Here is a 20,677-nt window from a genome sequence, read left to right on the forward strand (position 1 = left end):
TACAGAGTCATGACTTTAAATAATCACATATGAAATATATCCTTGTCATTAATCAAGAACTAGAATCTATGTTTTTGTGGATGAGAGATGCAAGGCAAGGTACAATATTCTTATTGCCTTCTAGTAGTCCTTCGGAGGGATCTCAAAGCCGTTGATCCTATGGTTGCCTGCTTCTAAGCATTCAATGCTTTCTATTCAAATCAATTCTAATCAAGTTTGTGCATCCCTCTTTCATATACATCATTCTTGTCCATCCAATAGAATCACACAGACACTCCATTTTTTTTTATCTTTGCTTGTTTTGTTTAGATGCTAAATACATTTTCTAAAACAATTGATTGCAGTCATCGATATCACCTACCTCTGATGGACTCTTGCCATATGTAAGCATTGCCTTCTCCAGTACAAAGTACCTCTGCAAAGAAAATTAAACAGAAATGTAGAAACACATAACAATATGATTCTCTCTCTGTTATAGAACATGATATTCCCAAATAATATAATTTATGACATGACCTTCATTGACTTTCATGTATCGACACAGATGTCCTGGTATTATATTATGTCTGTAAAGAGGGATCATTATAATCTCATTACTCCCTAGTTTCAGCACAGTGCCTTCATATGGAACTGTCATATTGTTTCAATAGCTTTGTCTAAAACATGATCAGCTCTTTCACTGCGGATAATCCATGCTTTCTGAACTCTACTACACGGTAATTACTACCACATCTGCAACAAATGTTTTATAAGGCCAAGTCAACAAACAACGCAGTATTAACCCTCTTTCTTGTTCTATTCAAAGGGTGAGTTTCATTTTTTTTTTTTTTTGGTTCAATTGTGCCAACTGTGTCAACCCAAGAAAAGTTTGCATTTTGTGACACAAGTATAATTGAAATAAGATGTTGGTAGTTATCTATTTGATTTTATAACTGAGCATATATTAAGCATGTTACATCACTATTTGATTCTGTGCACTATGCTTTGCAAAAGAAGGTGTTTTGAAAATTATATTTCCTCTTGCTGCAAATAATCATAAAACTAATACACTACATAGAAAATGACAATAAATCATTACAACACATGTAGCCTTCCATACCTGGCTACCATCATTTTTTCATAATTGTGTCATTTCCCTGTGTAGGCATACATAAATTTCAAATGGTGCACGCTAACAGACAATATGCTGACACCCGTTGTTCCTCTGGATCTATGAGTTGCATCCTTCAAAACTGTCAAACCCATCACAGGTGGGATGGTGACTGTCGCCATAATGGACAACATTCAATATTCATGCAAATTTGCCTGCCCCGAGGGGGAAAAAAACCCAACAGTTTTGAATTGCCGCATGTACTGCTGGCAAAGGGAGGGGGGGGGGGGCTAGAACTTCATTGTTTGTTTCTTTTTCACAATAGGGGAAAATGTGCAAATGCAGTCCTTGGAGAAAAGTGAATGTTTCTCTTAAATGTCCCTGTGATAGATATTAACAAATTCATGATTTGTCACTGATGTTACAATGTATGTTGCTTGGAATGAAGAAGGCAGGGACATCTTAATCTCCTGCCTTTTTGATCAAAATTTTCTATGTTGCAGCAAAGCTACAGTTGTACGCTTGACCTGCTATGAAAAATGATGAAATTGTATAGATACCGACATTGCAATTTCAATTACTGTGTCCAAAAGCTTGATAGAATATATACAAGAAAATATCAGAGTAATCACTCAACAAGAGAGATACACCTTATCCTGATTATTAATTTTCTTGACAACACTCATTAATGCTGTTAAGTAAAGACAAAGGAGATAGACAATTCCTCCACATGCTTTACATTCCAGATGTTATGCATTGCAGAACGACATCATTCCAGGCACGGGGATCTCATGACAAAAATATCTCGAATCTGACCCTGAACTTTGTCATATAATCCCCTTGCCATTACAGCATTGAAGAGATTTGTGTCTGATAACATTCGAATGTTTTTCTTATGTGAACCAGCGTGTTATGCTGCCCCAAGTACAATTACATTGTACATCCCACCCTGGTGAGCCTCTGCCAAGCATTAGAAATAAATCCATGATACAGAAATCTTTCAGTGCAGATTCACTCATTACCATTTCTCAAGAGGATGGTAACCCGAGGCCTGTATTGACTCGCACGCTCCGCCCTTGACAACCTTAATCACAAGAATCAATTGGCGCATGACTTCCATGCTAATTTTTTTTTTCTCTACCATGTTTTGGATGAATATCGCTGCTGCTGCTGCCCTGTCTCTTTTTCTTTTTCTTTTTTTTTGAAGTACAGTGTATAGGGATTGTTCTTTGTTTTGTTTACTTATCTTGAAGATTTCTCCTCCGCTTTCTCCAAATTCTACTCTGAACCACACATTAATTACTTCACTTGCCAAGATTCAACTCCAGAAATTTAAAAGGTACAATATGCTGCATACTACTTCAGAATCTGAGAAGAATGTAGACAATTTTTTCAGACATCTCTCCTATATAACCATTCTTCAAAAATATCTATAGAAATACTAAACTTTTGTTACAGAATGCAGACTAAACATTTTGAAAAGAAACCTATTGAAGAGCGGCAAACTTTACCACAGCTGTCATGCATGATGGTCTGTACTTTATGTTTTGTTTACAACCTTTATACCTAAACAGTACTTCAAAGAACACACACACACATGCATACATACTGTAATTACAAACTTGTAATTTGTATGTAACAACTCACAGTATTGGTGTGTGTGTGTGTGTGTGTGTGTGTACATGTACTCTATGTGTACTGTATGTACCTGTGAGAGTTCACAATTTACACTATACATCGTACACAAACACATGTTTGTGCTTCGTCGGGTTCTCCCCACAGGGACAAGGTCAATCAAACAATTACCAAGCACGGCCCATTAATTACTGATGGGCAAATATCACTCCTAACATCGCTGTGTATTTTGCATTTATTAAAAATGCACAAGATCTCTTCCTCTGTCTGTCTATTTCTCTGTCATTCCTTTCCTACAGCTGTATGTTACACAAATTTTTATCTTCATTTCTTTTCTCTATTCCACTATTAAACTCAGGGGTGTATGTTAAAGTGTACTTGCAGAAAAATAAAATCTGAAACTCATGGGGAAAAAAAGAAGTCTTATTAAAGTGCATATCATAAACTGAATATTTCAATGCATTTGAATGGCTAAAAAGTCAGTAAGGTGGGTTTTGGGCACAGTCACGCAGAATCATCCCTGACTAACTACAAAATTACAATCTTTTTTTTTTTTCCTCTCTCTGTTTCTATCAGACTCACAATGCAGAACGCATACAACACACGCATTATACATGCTTCTCTGATACACAAATACAAACACAAACACACAATCTTTTTTTTTTCTCTCATTACACACACACACACAAACACACACACGCACACACACACATACACAAACAAATGCATACTTTCTAACACACAGGAATACAAACATTTATTCTCCATTTTCTTCTCCCTTTCCCTCTCATCTCCTCGCTCCTTTTCTCCCACAAAATATAATTATTCTCTTTGCCATCTCTCTTGTTTCTACAATGTGGCCCGAATTCACGAAGGTGGTACAAATGAAACCATGGTTTAAACCATGGACAAAAACCATGGAGCAGCAAGTGTCGCATGGAATATTTGGTTACGAAATTGGTCATTTCGTCGACAAAATGACAGTTTCGTTAAGGAAATTATCATGTCGTGGACGAAATGTTCATTTAGTTACAAAATGTTGTCATTTCGTTACAGAATAATCATTTCATGGACGAAATGACTGATTTCGTAACGAAATATTCCATGCGACACTTGGCGCTCAATGGTTTTTGTCCATGGTTTAAACCATGGTTTCATTTGTACCACCTTCGTGAATTCGGGCCTTTATGTGTATCTCTCAAGCCCACACAAATTGTACATGTACTTTATTTCAGATTTTATTTTTTCCTCAAGCACAAGCCACACATGATATTTCCTCTGCCCTTCCCACTTTCACTATCTCCTTCATTTTACTATCTCTCTTTCTACTCCTTCATATTCTCACTTGGCATACATTTCTTTTCTACTTCAAAATACCACAAGACACTTTTTCTTTATTTCTCTCTATTTCATTTTTATTGTTCTGTCGACTGTCAAGCCTTCATGAAAATGGATGAGCTCTGGGCATAAGACTCACAAATATAATCTATTCCATCAATTTGCGGTATCAAGATTCTATCCCCGTGGATAAAAAAAAAAAAAGGTACTTCAATTGATAGAGACTCACATCTTCATTCCTCCATCATGAAAAACTACAAATTATCTTCTGAATTTACCATTGTACGATTTACTGCCATTTGCTTTTCCAGCTCAATTTCCATCTTTCATATGATTGCATGCTAGATTTAAAATGTCAGTCAGCACAAATCAATTCATTTTGCTTGCTTCTCTCTAAGGCATTCTAACTATGCTTCAAGCAATTTTACCAAATTTTGTATACTAGACTCTACGATGTTTACATACAAAGATCTATGTATGATTGGTAAAAAAGATACAAATGACAGTAATTGAATGTACATATTGCATGTAATCATAATTGATTACATCAAGTGGTATTTGTTTATTCCCATGACAAGTAACCACAATGCAAACATCACAATAAAAAGATTCAACACCTGCTGGTTGTTGAATGCAGGCAGATACATTCTTCTCCCTCCCTGAAAAAAAGGGGTAATCTCTTTCCATTTCTCCCTCTCCCTATCTCTTTCTTGCTCCCTGGAGCCCTGTGGTATAGTTCAAAGTGTCCATTCAAATTGCCTCCATGAAGTGACAATATCAATCAATGCTAACAAGGCGGGGGTTGGTGGCGGTATTTCGGCGAGAATCCCATATTGAACTCTCGATCCATAACCGTGTGCATCTTGACAAGCACTTTATTAAGGTTAGGAAGGGGCCAGGAGCGTGAGGGGGGCCAAGAGGTGGAAGCTGCCTCCTCGCATGATAGGGAAAGGTTAATTTGGATTTAAATGGGGGAGGAGAAACCAGTGTGTTCAGCTGCCCAACACAGCCCCAGTTCACATGCAAAAAGTAAGTAGTAGGTTAAATGTAAACATCCCTTCCTGCAATGGATGTGTATACTGTAAAAGTGGTTTCTTTCGCGTACAGATACTTTCGCGGTTTCCATCAGTGTCGACTTTTTCTCGTGTGTTTAAATTTGCGGTCGGCAAAATCTGTGAATTCACAGTCGGCAAAAACTGTTTTATTTTGCACATCAAAACCATAACTATAATCCAATTATTCTTTTATTTATTAAATAGAAATTAAAATTAAATGTAGGCTTTCTTACCTGAAATCCTGTCTCTCGAGTACTTAATAACATGCTTGACCTACATTGCGCGGTATCGCTGTGTGTGTGTTGACCTTCAATACACTCAATGCACGGATAATCTTGTGAGTGCATGTGCGCAATAGCGTTGTAACAAGTGGCGAGTTCAAAACATTTTCGCGTGATGTTAATTTCGCGGTTCAACCTCAAAGCGCAAAAATAAAACCACTGCGAAAGAAACCACTTTTACAGTATCCATGTACAGGAAAACAATGCACAAGGAGGGCAAGATAACACATCGAAAAAAAAAAAATCTTTTTCCAACAGGATCTGACTTTCACAACCCTTATTACATTCTGCCATTTATTTCTAGCTTTTTACAGCATGTTCTGTGCAAGCTAGCTGGCCCTGTTGACAGGATCAGTTTATATTTGTGGCTTACAAATGGACTGAAACAGAAATATGCTCACTCACAATTAATCTACTTTTGTTTAATCATTTGTCTGTTCATTAATGCATTAAAAAAAAAGAATCATAACTCTTGAAAGTGTCGCTAAATTGTACATGCGAATGGTTCTACAAATATATTCGAGCAGTCTTTTGGTTTAGCCATATTAATATGCTGCTTTTGATATTAGGATGCTATAGTTTCACACATCATAATCAGGTAGGGTCCAAAGAGCAATCAGGGAGGTATTTGAGTGTTAAATGCAGCTCAGTGAATGAAAATAATTGCCAACTCAGGGGGGATCTTATGCAGTCAAACCTGTCTTTAGCTACATAGACAGGTGGCCACTACAGACAGGTTCTTAACATGCTTTTTCTCTCAGAGGGAATTGCTTTTAGTGGTCGTTTGTGGCAGGTGGCCCCTATAGACAGGTGGTCACTAATACAGGTATGAAAGTATACCATTCTAAGATTTTAACATAAATGAAAATGAAACAATTAGGTTTCATAAAGTTTATTTAATCAAAAGTGGGTAGATATGTAAGCATTGTTCCAAATATAGGACAAAATAGCACCCTTGTGGTTTTAATTAATCTATACGTTTTTATACTGAAAATGAACATACCAGTAACTCAATATCCCCACAAACAGTGATTAAAAGCTCTTCTGGTTCTCAGCCGGCAATGTATTCTTTTGGCCGGACATGAAGAAATATCTGATATATCAGGAAGTCTCCTGCAGTATCGGAAATGCTTATCAGCTCTGACATCAGTGCATCATATATGATGTAATTTCGTACAAAAAAAAGAGGATTTTCTGCTTCAAGTGTAATATATATATGCCACAATAATGAGGTCACAATAACTAGACTACACTATTAGGCACATGTGTACTGTCACACTCGATAATTCCATGAGGTACATTACCATGGACATACATCTGTAACTAATAACATGGTAAGTCTGTCTGCTGAAATTTCTCACAGCTCTGTATGTGTGTGTCTCTTTGTGTGTTCGTTTCTTTTTATTCCTGGCACAACGTTTTTTCTGCGGGGTATACACTCCACAGAGGAGAGAATTTCAATTAAAAGGAGTTTATGCATGATGTGAATGCAAGAGTTGGTGCCGGTTAAACAGAGTTAGCGTAATGGAGAAGAATGATCTCCTCGGATAACAATAATGTGAAAGAGGTCCAGGGTAGTGGCGATGAAGAGATTCTCCGCCGGAAAGCGGCTTGACTACCCGGGGCCTCGTCTTCATTATGCTCGCATTCCGCGAGAATGATCGCCGATCGATCAGCAAGATTGCTGGAGATTGGAACAGGGCCTGCGGGTATTGTTTAACCCCCTGTGAGTGTGCATCCCTGTTTTGTTTTGTTTTTTCTTCTTGTTTTTGTTTTTGTGGACAGCCTGGTGGTCAGGTTATAGAGACGTTATACTGGAAGGGGGGGGGGGTGAATGCAGAATTCATGACAGTATGTTCTTTGATGTGTTTTCCCCGCAAGGGTTGCAATACATTACTACATCTGTCTGTCTGTCTGGAATTTGTCCAGAGGTTCAGTGTCCTCATTCATCACCACTCAACAAATAATCTCTCCTTCCCAACATAAAGAAAAACACAAACAAAAACAAAAACAAAAAATCTCATACAAGGCATCTCAAATGTCTTGAAATGAATCATAGATGCACTGCTGCTTTGTTTTGTTTGTTTTTTGTCATTAGGTTAATGGTCCTAATTCATCACAAACCAAAGAGAGACTTACTTGTTGATAAATCAGTAAACTTTTGTAACATTTTGTTGTACATGATAAGCCTTAGTATTAAAGGGATCGTATAGTTTTGGTTGAGAACTAATTTCAAGTTTCTAACATTTTTTGGTGAGATAATGAGAAACCTCTTATGAAATATGAAAGAGCATGCAATTCCATGAGGAATTCAATGTTTATCTGATGAAAATTGGTTTTGAAATGGCCAAGATATCCAAAACAGAGTGATTCTAACAAAGTGTGGGACCCACCTTTTATTACGATCGCTTTGTTTTACTTTGTGTTTGGATGTTTCAGTCATTCCAAACCCGATTTTCATCAAATAAACTTTGAATTCCTCTTAGAGTGGTATGCTCTGTACTATTTCGTAAGTGTTTTCTTGGTATCTGGCAAAAAGTTAAAAGCCCAATCCTCGCCTCCACCAATACTGTACCAACCCGTTAACTTCAAGAAAAGAATCTTATATCCCATCCTATATTTACATAAGTTGGGCACAGGAGCACTCCAGAATGCCCTGCATAAGTATGGTACAATAGGGTGTAGGCTTGGAGTGGGTATGAATGGCATTATGTTTAAGTAATCTGGATGTACCTGGGTAAAAGACAAAAAGCACACATTTATTAGGGCTCCTTTATCTTTCTGGTCATTGAATAAAACTCCATCCTAACTACTAGCTACTGTCCAGTAGTAGAAATCAATGAATCATCTTCATCATCTTTTTTTTTTTTTTTTTTTTTTTTTTTTTTGCAGTAACCATCTTTTAAAAGAAATCTTCTATCTTGACCTTTCACCCTTACTATTTTGATGGTTAAGCATTATTTCTATCCTTCATTTAATTAGATGATCTCCCCATTGGACACACCTTGCTGTACATAGTTACAGCTGAAATGGACATGCCTTCCTGAAGTTACAGATGAAATGGACCATTTTCAGATAAAGTTCAGTACCCTTTAACCTTTCACCTTGAGGAATTTTGCCCAAAATCTAATCCGTGCATCTACATGGTACATCTCTTTGATGTTTCATTCTTCAGCCATGTGCTATTCACTCATTCCATACTGAATTCTGAAATGCACACAGACTTAATACGCAGACCACCAGGAACAGGTCAAAGGGAAGGTAAACCAAAGAGCAATGTGGATTGAGTGAAAGCAGCAACATTAGTAGAACACATCAGTGAAAGTTTGAGGAAAATCGAACAATCGATGCAAGAGTTATGAATTTTTAAAGTTTTGGTGTTGGAACCGCTGGATGAGGAGACTACTAGAGGATATGACGTATGAGTGGACAACAATACAAAGAAAATATAAAGGAAATTCAACAAAAATTCACTTTTCTAGAATTATGAAAGAGCAATGGACCAACCTCTTTCAGAAAGCAGGGGGAATAATTGCTACCTTTACATATGTCAATATCAAGTTGATGGAATTTGTAATTTTCATAAAAAATGGATTTTTGTAGAATTTTCTTTATGTTTTCTTGGTATTGTTGTCCACTCATACGTCATAACCTCTAGTAGTCTCCTCATCCAGCGGTTCCATCACCAAAACTTTAAAAATTCATAACTTTTGCATCGATTGTCCGATTTTCTTCAAACTTTCACTGATGTGTTCTACTAATGTTGCTGCTTTCACTCAATCCACATTGCTTTTGGGGTTTATCTTCCCTTTAAAGAAAATCCACTGAGCTATATTTCTCAATCACATAACAAGATGTGGGAAGAGCAGATAGAGAGCCTGAAAACATAATGCTTCTGGCATCCTTTGGGGCTGAGGCAAAAAACTGATGATGGTTGTATTTACCCAGGGTACCCCATTCAGTATTAGTATTGCTCTTTACAGAGGGCACTGCTATGGTCATTAACCCTGCAAATGCTGAGTACCCATCAGGTGTACACTCTTTGGAAGTCAACAGGGACATTGTGGATGAAATAGTTTGCCAAGGAATGTTTGCAAAGGGCTGTATTTACAGGGAGAACTTCAGACCGCTCATGCTTGTTCGGTTTAAAGACCCGGTAGCATGGGGATGCATGGGTGGCCTGATTCATTCGCTGCCCACCAGGGTACATTCGAAAACCACTTACAATACACCTATAGCACTGGTGAGCGAATATGTGCATCAAAGCGTACTACGCTCATAGGGAATTGTTGACTCTAGTCAAGATTCTTCAGCTGTGTGTGCACTTATACAGAGGTCAGTGATAAAGCAGTACACAATTTGTTACGGGAATCTCGAATATATCCAAGCTACAAAATTGCAGACCAGTATTCTACTCCATGGTATCCCTACACTACCAGGTCTTTAAGAGTTCTGGACTCAATTCTAAGACTTCCTAATCTGGAACCAATACCACCAACAAAACCATCGTCATCACCAACACCACCACACCCACCCACTCACTTACCCTATGCCAGCCCTTCAGGGGCCTCTTGCGCCTCTTCAGAAGGTAGCCCTCAATCTTGCCCGGTTCCTGGACCAGGTCCGAGCCCGTCTCCACGGAGAGGGGTTCCAGCTTCAGTGTCTTGCTCCCGTCCATCTCGGACATACCGCTCTCTGCCGTGTCCATGTTAGAGGCTGTACCTGGGTCCTCCTGTGAAGTGACCAATAGTAATACTTACATGTATTTCATTTTATACGTTATATGTATATTAAAATAACATTTAACATCGTAACACACACACACACACACACACACATAATACATACTGTACGTTCAGACAAATAGACATATCCGTCTGTGAACACATGGGAATGTACACATGTAAGGATATCAGTATAGGTCTATGTGATTGATTTGTAAAGAAAAATGGGCCAGTGTTCATGAAGATGGTTTGAATTAAGAAAAATGGTTTAAATTTAACCCATATACTAAACATGCATCAAACAGGCGTACCTAAAGCCCCCGTCACACTAGAGCGTATCTAGCCAACGAATGCCCAGCGGATCCGAAAATTTGGAGATACGCTCACATCCGCTGCTCATCGTTCGTGACCCGCTTGGCGTTCGCTGTATCCGCTAGCTGTTCGCAGCGATTCGCAGAGATCCGCCGGAGACAAATTTTGATTTTGGACATGTCCAAAATCTTGAGCGGATGACGAACGGAATGACAATACGCTTTGTGGTCGCTTAGCGCCCGCTGATCGAAAGTTGTGGTCGCTCTGCGTTCGCTTCTCATTCGTTCGCCGTTCGTCCAAATTCGCACAGCAAATCTGGACAGCACAGGTAGCATTTATCAGTTGGTCATCAGAAATGGAGGACGCTCAGAGATGTCAGATGCAATATCTTCTAGCTGTTCATCAACATGAGCATGACCTAAACCAGCTGGCAATCGTCAAATACATCCAAGACAAGAGAAAACGGAGGAGAGGAAAACATCGAAGAACGATGTGGACCAGGGCCTGGATCCGAAGACGAGGGCAGTTCAGGTTGTATAATCAGCTTCTCATCGAACTTCCGGGATATTAAAGTCCCGGCGTTTGCCTGTGGCTTTTTTTTTTTTCGCTGAAGGTCCAGGCTAGGAACAGTTGGAGGCACCAGACGTAATGGAGGATGTTGGACTCCCCACATCAGAAGGAACACAGGAATCTTGAGGACTGTCGAGGGTAATGACATCAGCAGCACCTGGTGGTGACTTCTCCTTCCTTCTTTTGGGGGCCATTCTCACAATCACAACGTTACTCGACACTGTCACTACTCAAAATGATTTGGGAAAATGTGCGTCAGTCGAGATCCGTCACGTGACTGCCGCAGTATCGCTCTGCATATGTTGGGCATTCGCTCCTCATTCGCTTTGTCCGCTCAGCATCCGCTGGACGGACTGTACGCATTCGCTTTCATTCGCTACTTAATCCGCTCGTAACACGGTTAGCATATGCTCATCATTCGTTAGGCGAACGTTCGAAAACGACGTTTTGCTTGCGGATTCGAGCGGATTCGAGCGTATCTGGACTTTGCCAAATTTTGCCCATCCGCTAGGCATTCGCTGATTTATACGCTGTAGTGTGACGGGGGCTTAACACACACCAGTATCCAAGCGCAATTAATACTGGATGTTTGTTGGTATACAATGCAATATGTCAAGCGCATTTACGCAGAGGAAATTTGTATCGGCCATGGACTATATTTATACTACCTTCGTGAATAAGGGCCAAAGTGTTCAAGCCCAACATACAGTAGTTGGGTGAAAAGTGTCAGAGCAATCTGAGGAATATACAATGCTAGCATTTATTCTTATGTCAAACCAACAATAATTGAAATGATTGTATTTGTCAAATGTTTCTCAGTCAGAGAGGCAAATAGAGCAATTTCACTCCTGATAACAAACCAAAAAAGAATGAAGCAAAAAGGGAGTTTAATGCATTATGTTTTCCCAACTATGACTATCATAACAATAAGAATATTATTATGAATACACAGGTATAATTCATATAAAATACAGAGGATTTTCACTGAAAATAAAAGCACAGCTTTCCTTCTTTCCTTTTACTTCCAGTCAAATTTTGATGGACATAAACACTACAAACACCGCAAATATGAAGAATCCTTTTCAATTTCAAACTTTGACAGAAATCACACATGTGCATACAAAATGTATGTGTATACATGCGTATACAATATGCAATTATATGAATGTTTGTATGGTATGATAATATCATACATGTATGTAGTACATGATCTTAAATGCATTTGGAATATTTGCCAGAAATGTGCATGAAAGAGCATGTTCCATACAATACAGTAAACCATGTAAGAAAAGGTATAACATTTGTGTTTCACAGGATTCCCCTTGCAAGAATCAGAAAGTATAATTCACAACCGTGAACTACAATGTATTAACAAAATCAATGAATGTCACACGGCACCAATTCAACTAGTCCCAAATCTTGATTCACTATTCAATGTACATGTATACACACAGACAAACACATGACATGAACTTTGCGACAAGCTTTGGGAAAGTCAGCAAGATGTTTGAAAGGTGTAATATTCTAAATAAAGCAATGACACAACGTCCGAATCTAGCAAAATGATACACAGGCAAGTACATGTGCATTCACAAGCGTGATATTTGAATGATCAACATGCTGTTTTTCATTACATACTGACAGCACACAGCAAGCAAGGACATATGACATGTGTATACACACTGTATCTTACAGTACACACATAATATCTGGAAGCATGAAGTGATTAAATGAAACTTTTGATGAAAAGACAAACTGCAAGCACAAAAGCAAGCAAAAGCATGATATCAACACAAGCAAATTTTCATCTCACATGATCGGGCATGAAAATTGCCACTCTTGTTACAATAACAGCATACAAAAGTTTGTAGACATCTTGTAGCAAGTTTGGTGAAATCATTTCACATCTTCTGTAGATGTGCATAATCGGGGGGGGGGGGGGGGGGAGATATTGCATGTAAAAGAGAATGAAACCCAAATAAGTTCAGATATAATTGTGGATTAAGGAAATGCAGCAATATTTGATAGTAACATATCAGCATAGTTTGAGGAAAACCTGACAATTCTTTCAAAAGATGAGTTTTTAAAGTTTTGTTGCTACCATCACTGGATGAGAAGACTACAAAAGTACTGTCTGTAATGTCATGCATGGATAGCCACATAAAGATAATTCCTTTTATAAAACTTTAATGGAAGTACACATTCCCTTGACTTGCTACTGACATACATGTATGCTACTATGCCCCTGCTTTCTGAAAGGACAGTCAAGTGCTCTTCTATTATGCTAGAAAAGTGAAAATATGTTGAATTTTCTTTTTATTTTGTTTATACAGGTATCATTTGTCAATGCACATCGTCACGAACTGCAGTAGTCTTCTCAAAATTTAGCAATTCATAACTTTTGAATAGACTGTCCTGTTTTCCTCAAACTTCATGGATATGTTCCGCTAATATTGCTGTATTAACTAAATCCTCCTATACATTTGGGTTTCATTTCTCTTTTAAGGGGAAGTGCGTTCGGAGTATTAAAGAGCTCTTTTAAAGTGCATGTCTACACCAGGTCCTTCTACATGGCGTACAGATGGACAGGATGGTGCTGTTTTTGTGTTAATCGACTCAATTTAAGAGCACATAGCATTTTAAAGTTTCATATGTTTTCATGAATCATTGATACAACTTGCATCTATGCAAATTAGTGTAGGTGATGGTACAATTGCATCTTATGAGTATACACTGATAACCAATACATACAATGTAAATATTCTAGAATCTTCTTTTTTTTTACGATTAATGTCAACAAGAATAAGTTGTATCTATAGTATTCACAAAAAATTATCATAGCTTTGTAATAACCTGACAATAACATTTGAGTAGTAGTAGTCTATTTATTGACTAAAAATATGATCTTTATATCTTTTCGTGCAAATCAATAATGCAAGGCTACGACCAGTATTTTCTGACGACAGGTGAAACTTCATAAAGTTTCTTGTTTCATGTCCAATTTTGATTCGCACCTCTAACTTCTGAAAGTGATTGTGGCAATCACCTTCAAATAGCCATTCTCACACTCGAGCAACCAATATTCTGCCATCGGATTGCAGTAAAGTTTGTGATGGACATGTTGACGGGCACCTTTCATCTGATCACAAGCTGACATTTCAGCCACCACGAGCTGCTGCTGACCTACCGCCGCGTGCGTCAGTGAGGAAATAAACATGTATCAGCATCAGATGTGTTCAGAGATTAGAAACAAGCGTGAGGCAGAAGGCACTAGACTACCAACATCCCTTTCCTCTTGGTATGTTGGACCTTTTTTTTTTTCTTAGTTTGGCATTCACGTCACTTGAGACTTATCACCATCCGCATTCCACATGCCTGAAACATTAACCCTTATTCTATCTCTTTCCCTCTCTCTCTTTCTATCTCATTTTATCTTTTCTTCTTTTTCTTTTAATTCTGTTTGATGGGGAAGATAGCATGCCTACGGAGGCTGGTGCCTCGGTCAAACTCGTTTGTCTCGCGTTTCGCGAACTTCCCCGGCAGCTGACTCCGATTTTTTTCCAATAATGCCACGTGTAACTCTAGGCCGCGGCTGTTCTGGGAGATTGTTTGACTCTTTGCGAGACTCCTGCAGGGTCTTGTATGAAGAAGAAGCTTTGATCTGTGAGAAGGGTGTCCCAATTTTCATCTTCCCACGTCAGTGTGATGTATCTATTTGCCAAGAGTGGAAGAAACTGAATCGGTACCGCTCATGAGAACTGCTATAGGTGGACAGCAGACACACAGACAAAAGAAAAAAAAAATATCTGGAAGTCCCTTCAGTATTCCACTTAATTCCATTAAAACACAGTCTGCATGGTTCATCTTTGTGGCAACAATTCTTCACTACTGTAAAAGCGGACATTTTCACGGTGTTGAAATGTTCTCGCATTTTGCACAGCCAGAATTTAGCGTGAAAATAAATGCATGTGAATATTTTTGCTTGCCATGTGTTCCAGTGGGTGACGTCTTGATTCCGCAAAATTAAAAACATGCAAAACTCATCTTATCTGGCTGAGCGCAAGAAAAAAAAAATTACTCACACCGAAATATCCACTTTCACAGCATACAATAAAGCTTGAATCACAGAATTTCATTTCATTGTGGTGATGGTACTACACTACACATGGGTCACTACAAGCTCTTGGCATCTCTAGATCTGATTCTTCCTCTTCTTTCTTTCTTTTTTTTTTTTTGGGGGGGGGGGGGTGTTTCCTTTCATCAAAAATGTATTAAACTGCCCATGGCCTGTTCAAAGACACTTCACAAAGCCATAGAGTGCTACATTAGTTTCTGGAGTCCATTTGTGTGTGCATGGGGTGTGTGTGTGTGTGTGTGTGTGTGTGTGTGTGCGTGTGCATATGTGCCATTGACAACAGGTGTATTGGTTGCACTATTATGTATGAATTTGGGGGGGGGGCATAGTGTTGGACAGCAGAAAAATAGAAGCACTTTCTGCTTCACAGACCACAAAGCCTGTTGTATTTTAGCTATCCAACACCACCCACATGACTACTTTACAGCAAACACATTTACACGACAGCCCTAGAAGATAAGAATATTTAAAGCTAAGCTGGTGCTTTCTTGTCAGTAAATACATCTCACAAATGAACCTTGAGATATAAATGACACAGATGGTCAAAAAGAATACTTCCGGATTAAGAATCTACAAATGTTTCAGTGTATTCTTCACAAAAATGAAAAAAAAATCCAGCAACATGATTATATGAGAAACATGCATGCTATTTCAATACCTGCAGGGTAGCTGGACATTTTTATTTCTGCAATGAAGTAGTTACACCGTTCAAAATTCAAAGCACGTCATGTTTCCTGGCAAGAGCTGTAATCACATTCTGCAATGGAGCAGTCAAATCATCATGACAACAAATGGCTTTGACTTTGGGTGCAGCCTTGGAAAATACAAAAATGTCACATGCGCTGAACAAAACATCAATGCATGTTGATAATCATGAAGAAGTCAATGAACTATTACAACAAAGCTACTCCTGTTGAGCTGTCACTGCAAGCCATGTCCAATGGATGCTATAGTGCGTTACTTGTTCACCTGTGGTACGAAAGCATTTGGACCGAATCGACTGATACTTGCTTGGATGTTACAGTCACATACCAAGAATGCATCAGATGCCTTTGAGGCACAGGAGAACGGTTGAAAATCGGGCAATTACCGTTACGAGGATAACGAGTGCCCTAGCACAGACAGTCTGGACAAAATGCTGTGGCACTGCTGTTACAGCACAAAGCAACCCAAGGCTTTTACCACCAACTAAAAGCACTCCACAATTAGCGTATTGATGTCAGCTGCAAAACAGATAGAATGTAAATCACTGCCATTAGGCAAATACAGCTAAAGTCTGCAAAATCCTAGCCTGGTCCTCACCTTTACAGCAATCACAAATGACGAGAAAATGAGTCAACTCTGACTAATTTGCAAAAAACTCACATGTCTTGACATCAATTACTCACCCACAGCATTGTGTTACATATTAACTCTCAAGACACCTCTCTAACATCTAAACATTCTTCATCCCCACACAGAATGTTACTGAGGTCAAGATGTGATTAAGCAATAATGGTATACGGCATAATACTTCAGAAGTAAAACATTCTGCACATAAAGACAATTGACAATATCGCAAGTGGTTGAATTAACAATTGAAAATTACAGTGATGGAATAAGAAATGGTTACATAAGTTTATTCCTCTGCAAGAGAAAAGTAATAATTTTCTGTCTTGGAGTCAATACACAGCACAGTTAAATTGTATGTAAGGGGAGGCCATGTTTTTGCCACTTGTGAATTATGCAACTTAAGATAAGCAAACTTCCAAAAAGCCCCAAAATATATGGCATCACATACAGCATAACACTGAATGGCTTTGAATACTTCTAGGTGCTCCTAAATACATTGTAATTCATAATACATAGGTCTGAGTTTTGACTGTCTAGATCTGAGATCCGGTTGGGAAAGACTTGTGAAATGTCTCATTTCAATACAGAAACTTTCTGAACTTTACAATTTGAGACAGAACATACATACAGTGTATTATATAAGAAAGAACTAATGGCTAAATAAAGGCTGTTCTAGCGATGTACACAAAAAGAAAAGGCATCTTCTTGTGTGGCATACCAGGAAAGCTTCCAGATGATGCAAGATGTCTAAATTTCATTATGAATACAACCTAAAGGCAACCACTCTACCTAGTAGTAAACTTAATTGCCAGCTCATTATCAAATGGGAAGAAAAACAAAACATGAGGACTTCCCTGATTGTTTTACATTCATTCATGTCAGCAGAATGCAAATCTTGCCATAAAGGACTCACACTTCAAATTGCCTCAATCCTTTGCTCCCTATTCAGAATCTCAATAAAAGTGGTTTGGATGAGGGAATAGAATTTTTAGAGAAGCAGTGCTTATGCTTGCTGATTGTATCTAAGTGGTTATTGGAGTGGATTCCTTCAATTTTTACAAAAGAAATGCCGTGTAAAGACGAAAAAGAATAAATTAAACACCAAAATGTCCTCCAAGATAATTAGATATTAAAGGCATAATTTACCATTTGCAGATGAAAGCATTAGTGCTTTAAAATAGTTCTAAAATGTGAGTTAGGGATAGAAACAACCACTGTCAAAATTTGAATCCGTATAATCGATGTTAAGTGTTGTTAAATACACGAAATGTGAACAATAGTTATAATAAAAATGTTTCCAGACTAAACCGTATACAGTTACGGTTTATTGATAAAAACCCTGATATTTCCTTATATTTTAGGTTTTATTGCAAATATTTCATATGGTAGGATGTTTTATGATACAACAGACCTACACATATGCATCAAATGTGATATCTTGGACATATTTGAAATCACTGCTCCCAAAGGTAAACTGGACCTTTAAAGTACTTGAAATGTGACTTTCTTGAAATCTACTTAGTATGTGTTGAATAAACAGATTCATGGGATCAATATAGGCCTAATGGGAGGAAAAATTGTATTGTTCTTGTGTTTAAAAAAAGCAAGCAAACAAATAGCCAATGACAATTCCTGAATGAATGGGTGCATGAATGCAGTAACATACAAAGAAAGCAACTTTCCAATTACAGTGAAACCCCGTTACAACGAGGTCCGTGGGATCGGCGATATTACCTCGTTATAACCGGTACCTCGTTATAACCGTACACATCAAAAACAAAGAAAAACATAAGCACGACATCGGAATATACCCATCAATGAAAGAAACTTAAGAACATCCTTTGCGTTGTTATTACCCAATTATGGATCATTATTATTGAGATAATAAAGGGAAATTATTTGTGAATTAGACGAAAAAGTATAGGGGATGAAATGAGATAATTCTTTATTGTAATTCTTGTTTGTTAATTTTTCCTAACACCAGCGCAAATAGAGTAAAATACAGGCGTTGTTTACCATAACTTGCGAGGTATTTTTACGCTGTTGGTGCCCAGCGGGAATGCGATGATTTCATGAATCATTTCGGCTGTAATTTTGTATAATATATGATCGTTGCGCTCGAAGGGAATAAAAATGCGTTCTTTATTTTCTTCCGAAAATCTCTTCGCGTTTTGTACATCCGTTCTTGAAAAATATGCGACAGGATTGAATGTGGAAGGTTACGTTGTGACCCTTTTTACGCAATCTGTACCTCATAGACCATTCTGAAAGAAAGAAAAATCTTCATTGTGAAATGCAGTGTTAAAATTGTGATAATGAACTGTCACAAATGTACACACAAGTAGTTATGTACATGTATCAAGGCTGTATGCATGGTTGTTTAATGTGTATGTACACAGGGTGACCAGATTAATGGAGAACATTCTATATGATATAGATATAGTACATACAGGCTGACCATATCAGTGGAGAATTTTCTACATGGTATACAATGTAGCTACAGTACATGTATGCATGTGACAGGAAATACATTATAGCTCACTCAATCTAGAATGATTTAACCCATTCCAGAAAATTCTAGGAAGTGCTGGCTGAGTGAGGCACTGCCCTTGTAACCCAATGTGATTGGTAGTTAATTTTGGCAATGATGTTATGCACATATTAGGCAGTGAGTCATCCAGGATTCCTGGAATTTGGACTTGCTAGTATGTTCAGGTATGTGGCCCCAGGTTGGAGAAAATTACAGAATGTACTAGAAAGGGGTGAATGGATAGTATATAAGCAGGAGAAATTCTGAGGTAGGCAGAGTACCCAACACCTCTGCTCTGAGAGTTACGTCACTTTTGGCTCTGAAACGACTTGTTATAGTCAGTCCTGTGTTACCTGCTGACCTGCCATATAAACTGTGTTTGTGGAGATAAGGCCTGGGAGACATTTTGCCTGCAGAGAATTAATTTGCCTACGTTGGAGATAGACTCCATATTTTAGTGTCAACGGACATTGTTACGGCAAAGCTGTGACGGGCTGGATTCCTTGCTGGACATTATAAAGTGAATCCTCATTCAACGCATCAACTGGACGTGGTCGTCATAACGTTTGGATTTTGCACGTTTCGCCGTGAACATACACCTTGTTTATCGTGGAATTTACCCTGGATCTATAACATGGATTATTGCAACCCGTGCCTCTGGATTTACGTCGGAGGAATCATTCATCGGTGCATCAAGGACCATTCATCTGTGCATCGAACATCGTAGTTAGACATCACCAAGGGACTATATAACATCGTGATTACGATTTGGGCTGTAATGCGTGTAAGTGATTGTATTACTGATTTATAATTGTTTCTCTTGATCATTATTGTACTGATGTGAAAACCGATTACCAGTCTGTACCCACAATATCACTGTTAATAAACCGCCTGAACATTAGTTGATTGTTTCTTTTGTGCGATCATTCTCAGAGTGAATTTGGTCGTAACAAAATTGGGGGCTTGTGTCCGAGAAGTGAATTTAAAGCCAAAACTTAGAATTTGAACGTTCCGGAATCCAGAATATTGGTACAGACAAAATACCAGTGAGTTGATTGTTCCATTGTATATTGTGTGTAATACATGTGACAATGTCAATCAGTACAATGGATGTTCAGGCATTTGTTCAGAGGACAGATTTGTCCCTCAAAGATTTGCAAAGGTTACGCAAATGTGATTTGACTGCTATTGCACAGCATTTAAATGTTGATGTTCCACAAGGTGTAAGAAAGGCAGAAATTCTTGACTTGGTAGCTGGTCACATGGAGCTCAAAGAAGAAATTGACTCTCCAGATCAAGCTCAAATTTCTGACCAAACACGGCTTGAGCTTGCTAAATTGCAAATGAAGGAGAGAGAAATGGAAATGAAGGAAAGGGAAAAACAAAGAGAAATGGAAATGGAGAAAGAGAAGATGAGATTAGAAATGGAAATGAAGGAAAGGGAAAGAGAAAGAGAAATTGAAATGAAGAAACTTGAAATTGAAGAGAAGAAAATGGAGCAACAAGTGAAATTGCGTGAGATGGAATTGACTCATGCACAGATTGTTGAAAATCGTGAAAGGGCTCCCCCTGAATTTGATTTGGCCAAGAACATTCGATTGGTTCCAAAGTTTGAAGAAAACAGAGTCGATGCATATTTTGTGTCATTTGAGAAGGTGGCTAACAGTTTGAACTG

At 38.3% G+C, this 20,677-nt stretch overlaps 1 protein-coding gene across 1 annotated transcript in view; it reads right to left on the reverse strand.

The window, feature by feature from the left end:
* The window catches only part of LOC140245054 (oxysterol-binding protein-related protein 6-like), a 103,105-nt gene that overhangs the window by 50,849 nt on the left and 31,579 nt on the right, over nt 1-20,677 (reverse strand). The window contains exons 2-3 of the mRNA XM_072324648.1: nt 9,946-10,131; nt 362-415 (exon numbers count right to left, since the gene is read on the reverse strand). Coding sequence (XP_072180749.1) covers nt 362-415; nt 9,946-10,131 — 240 coding nt within the window. The remainder of the gene's footprint in view (nt 1-361; nt 416-9,945; nt 10,132-20,677) is intronic.

This window comes from Diadema setosum, chromosome 22, assembly GCF_964275005.1.
Source record: "Diadema setosum chromosome 22, eeDiaSeto1, whole genome shotgun sequence".
NCBI lineage: Eukaryota > Metazoa > Echinodermata > Echinoidea > Diadematoida > Diadematidae > Diadema > Diadema setosum.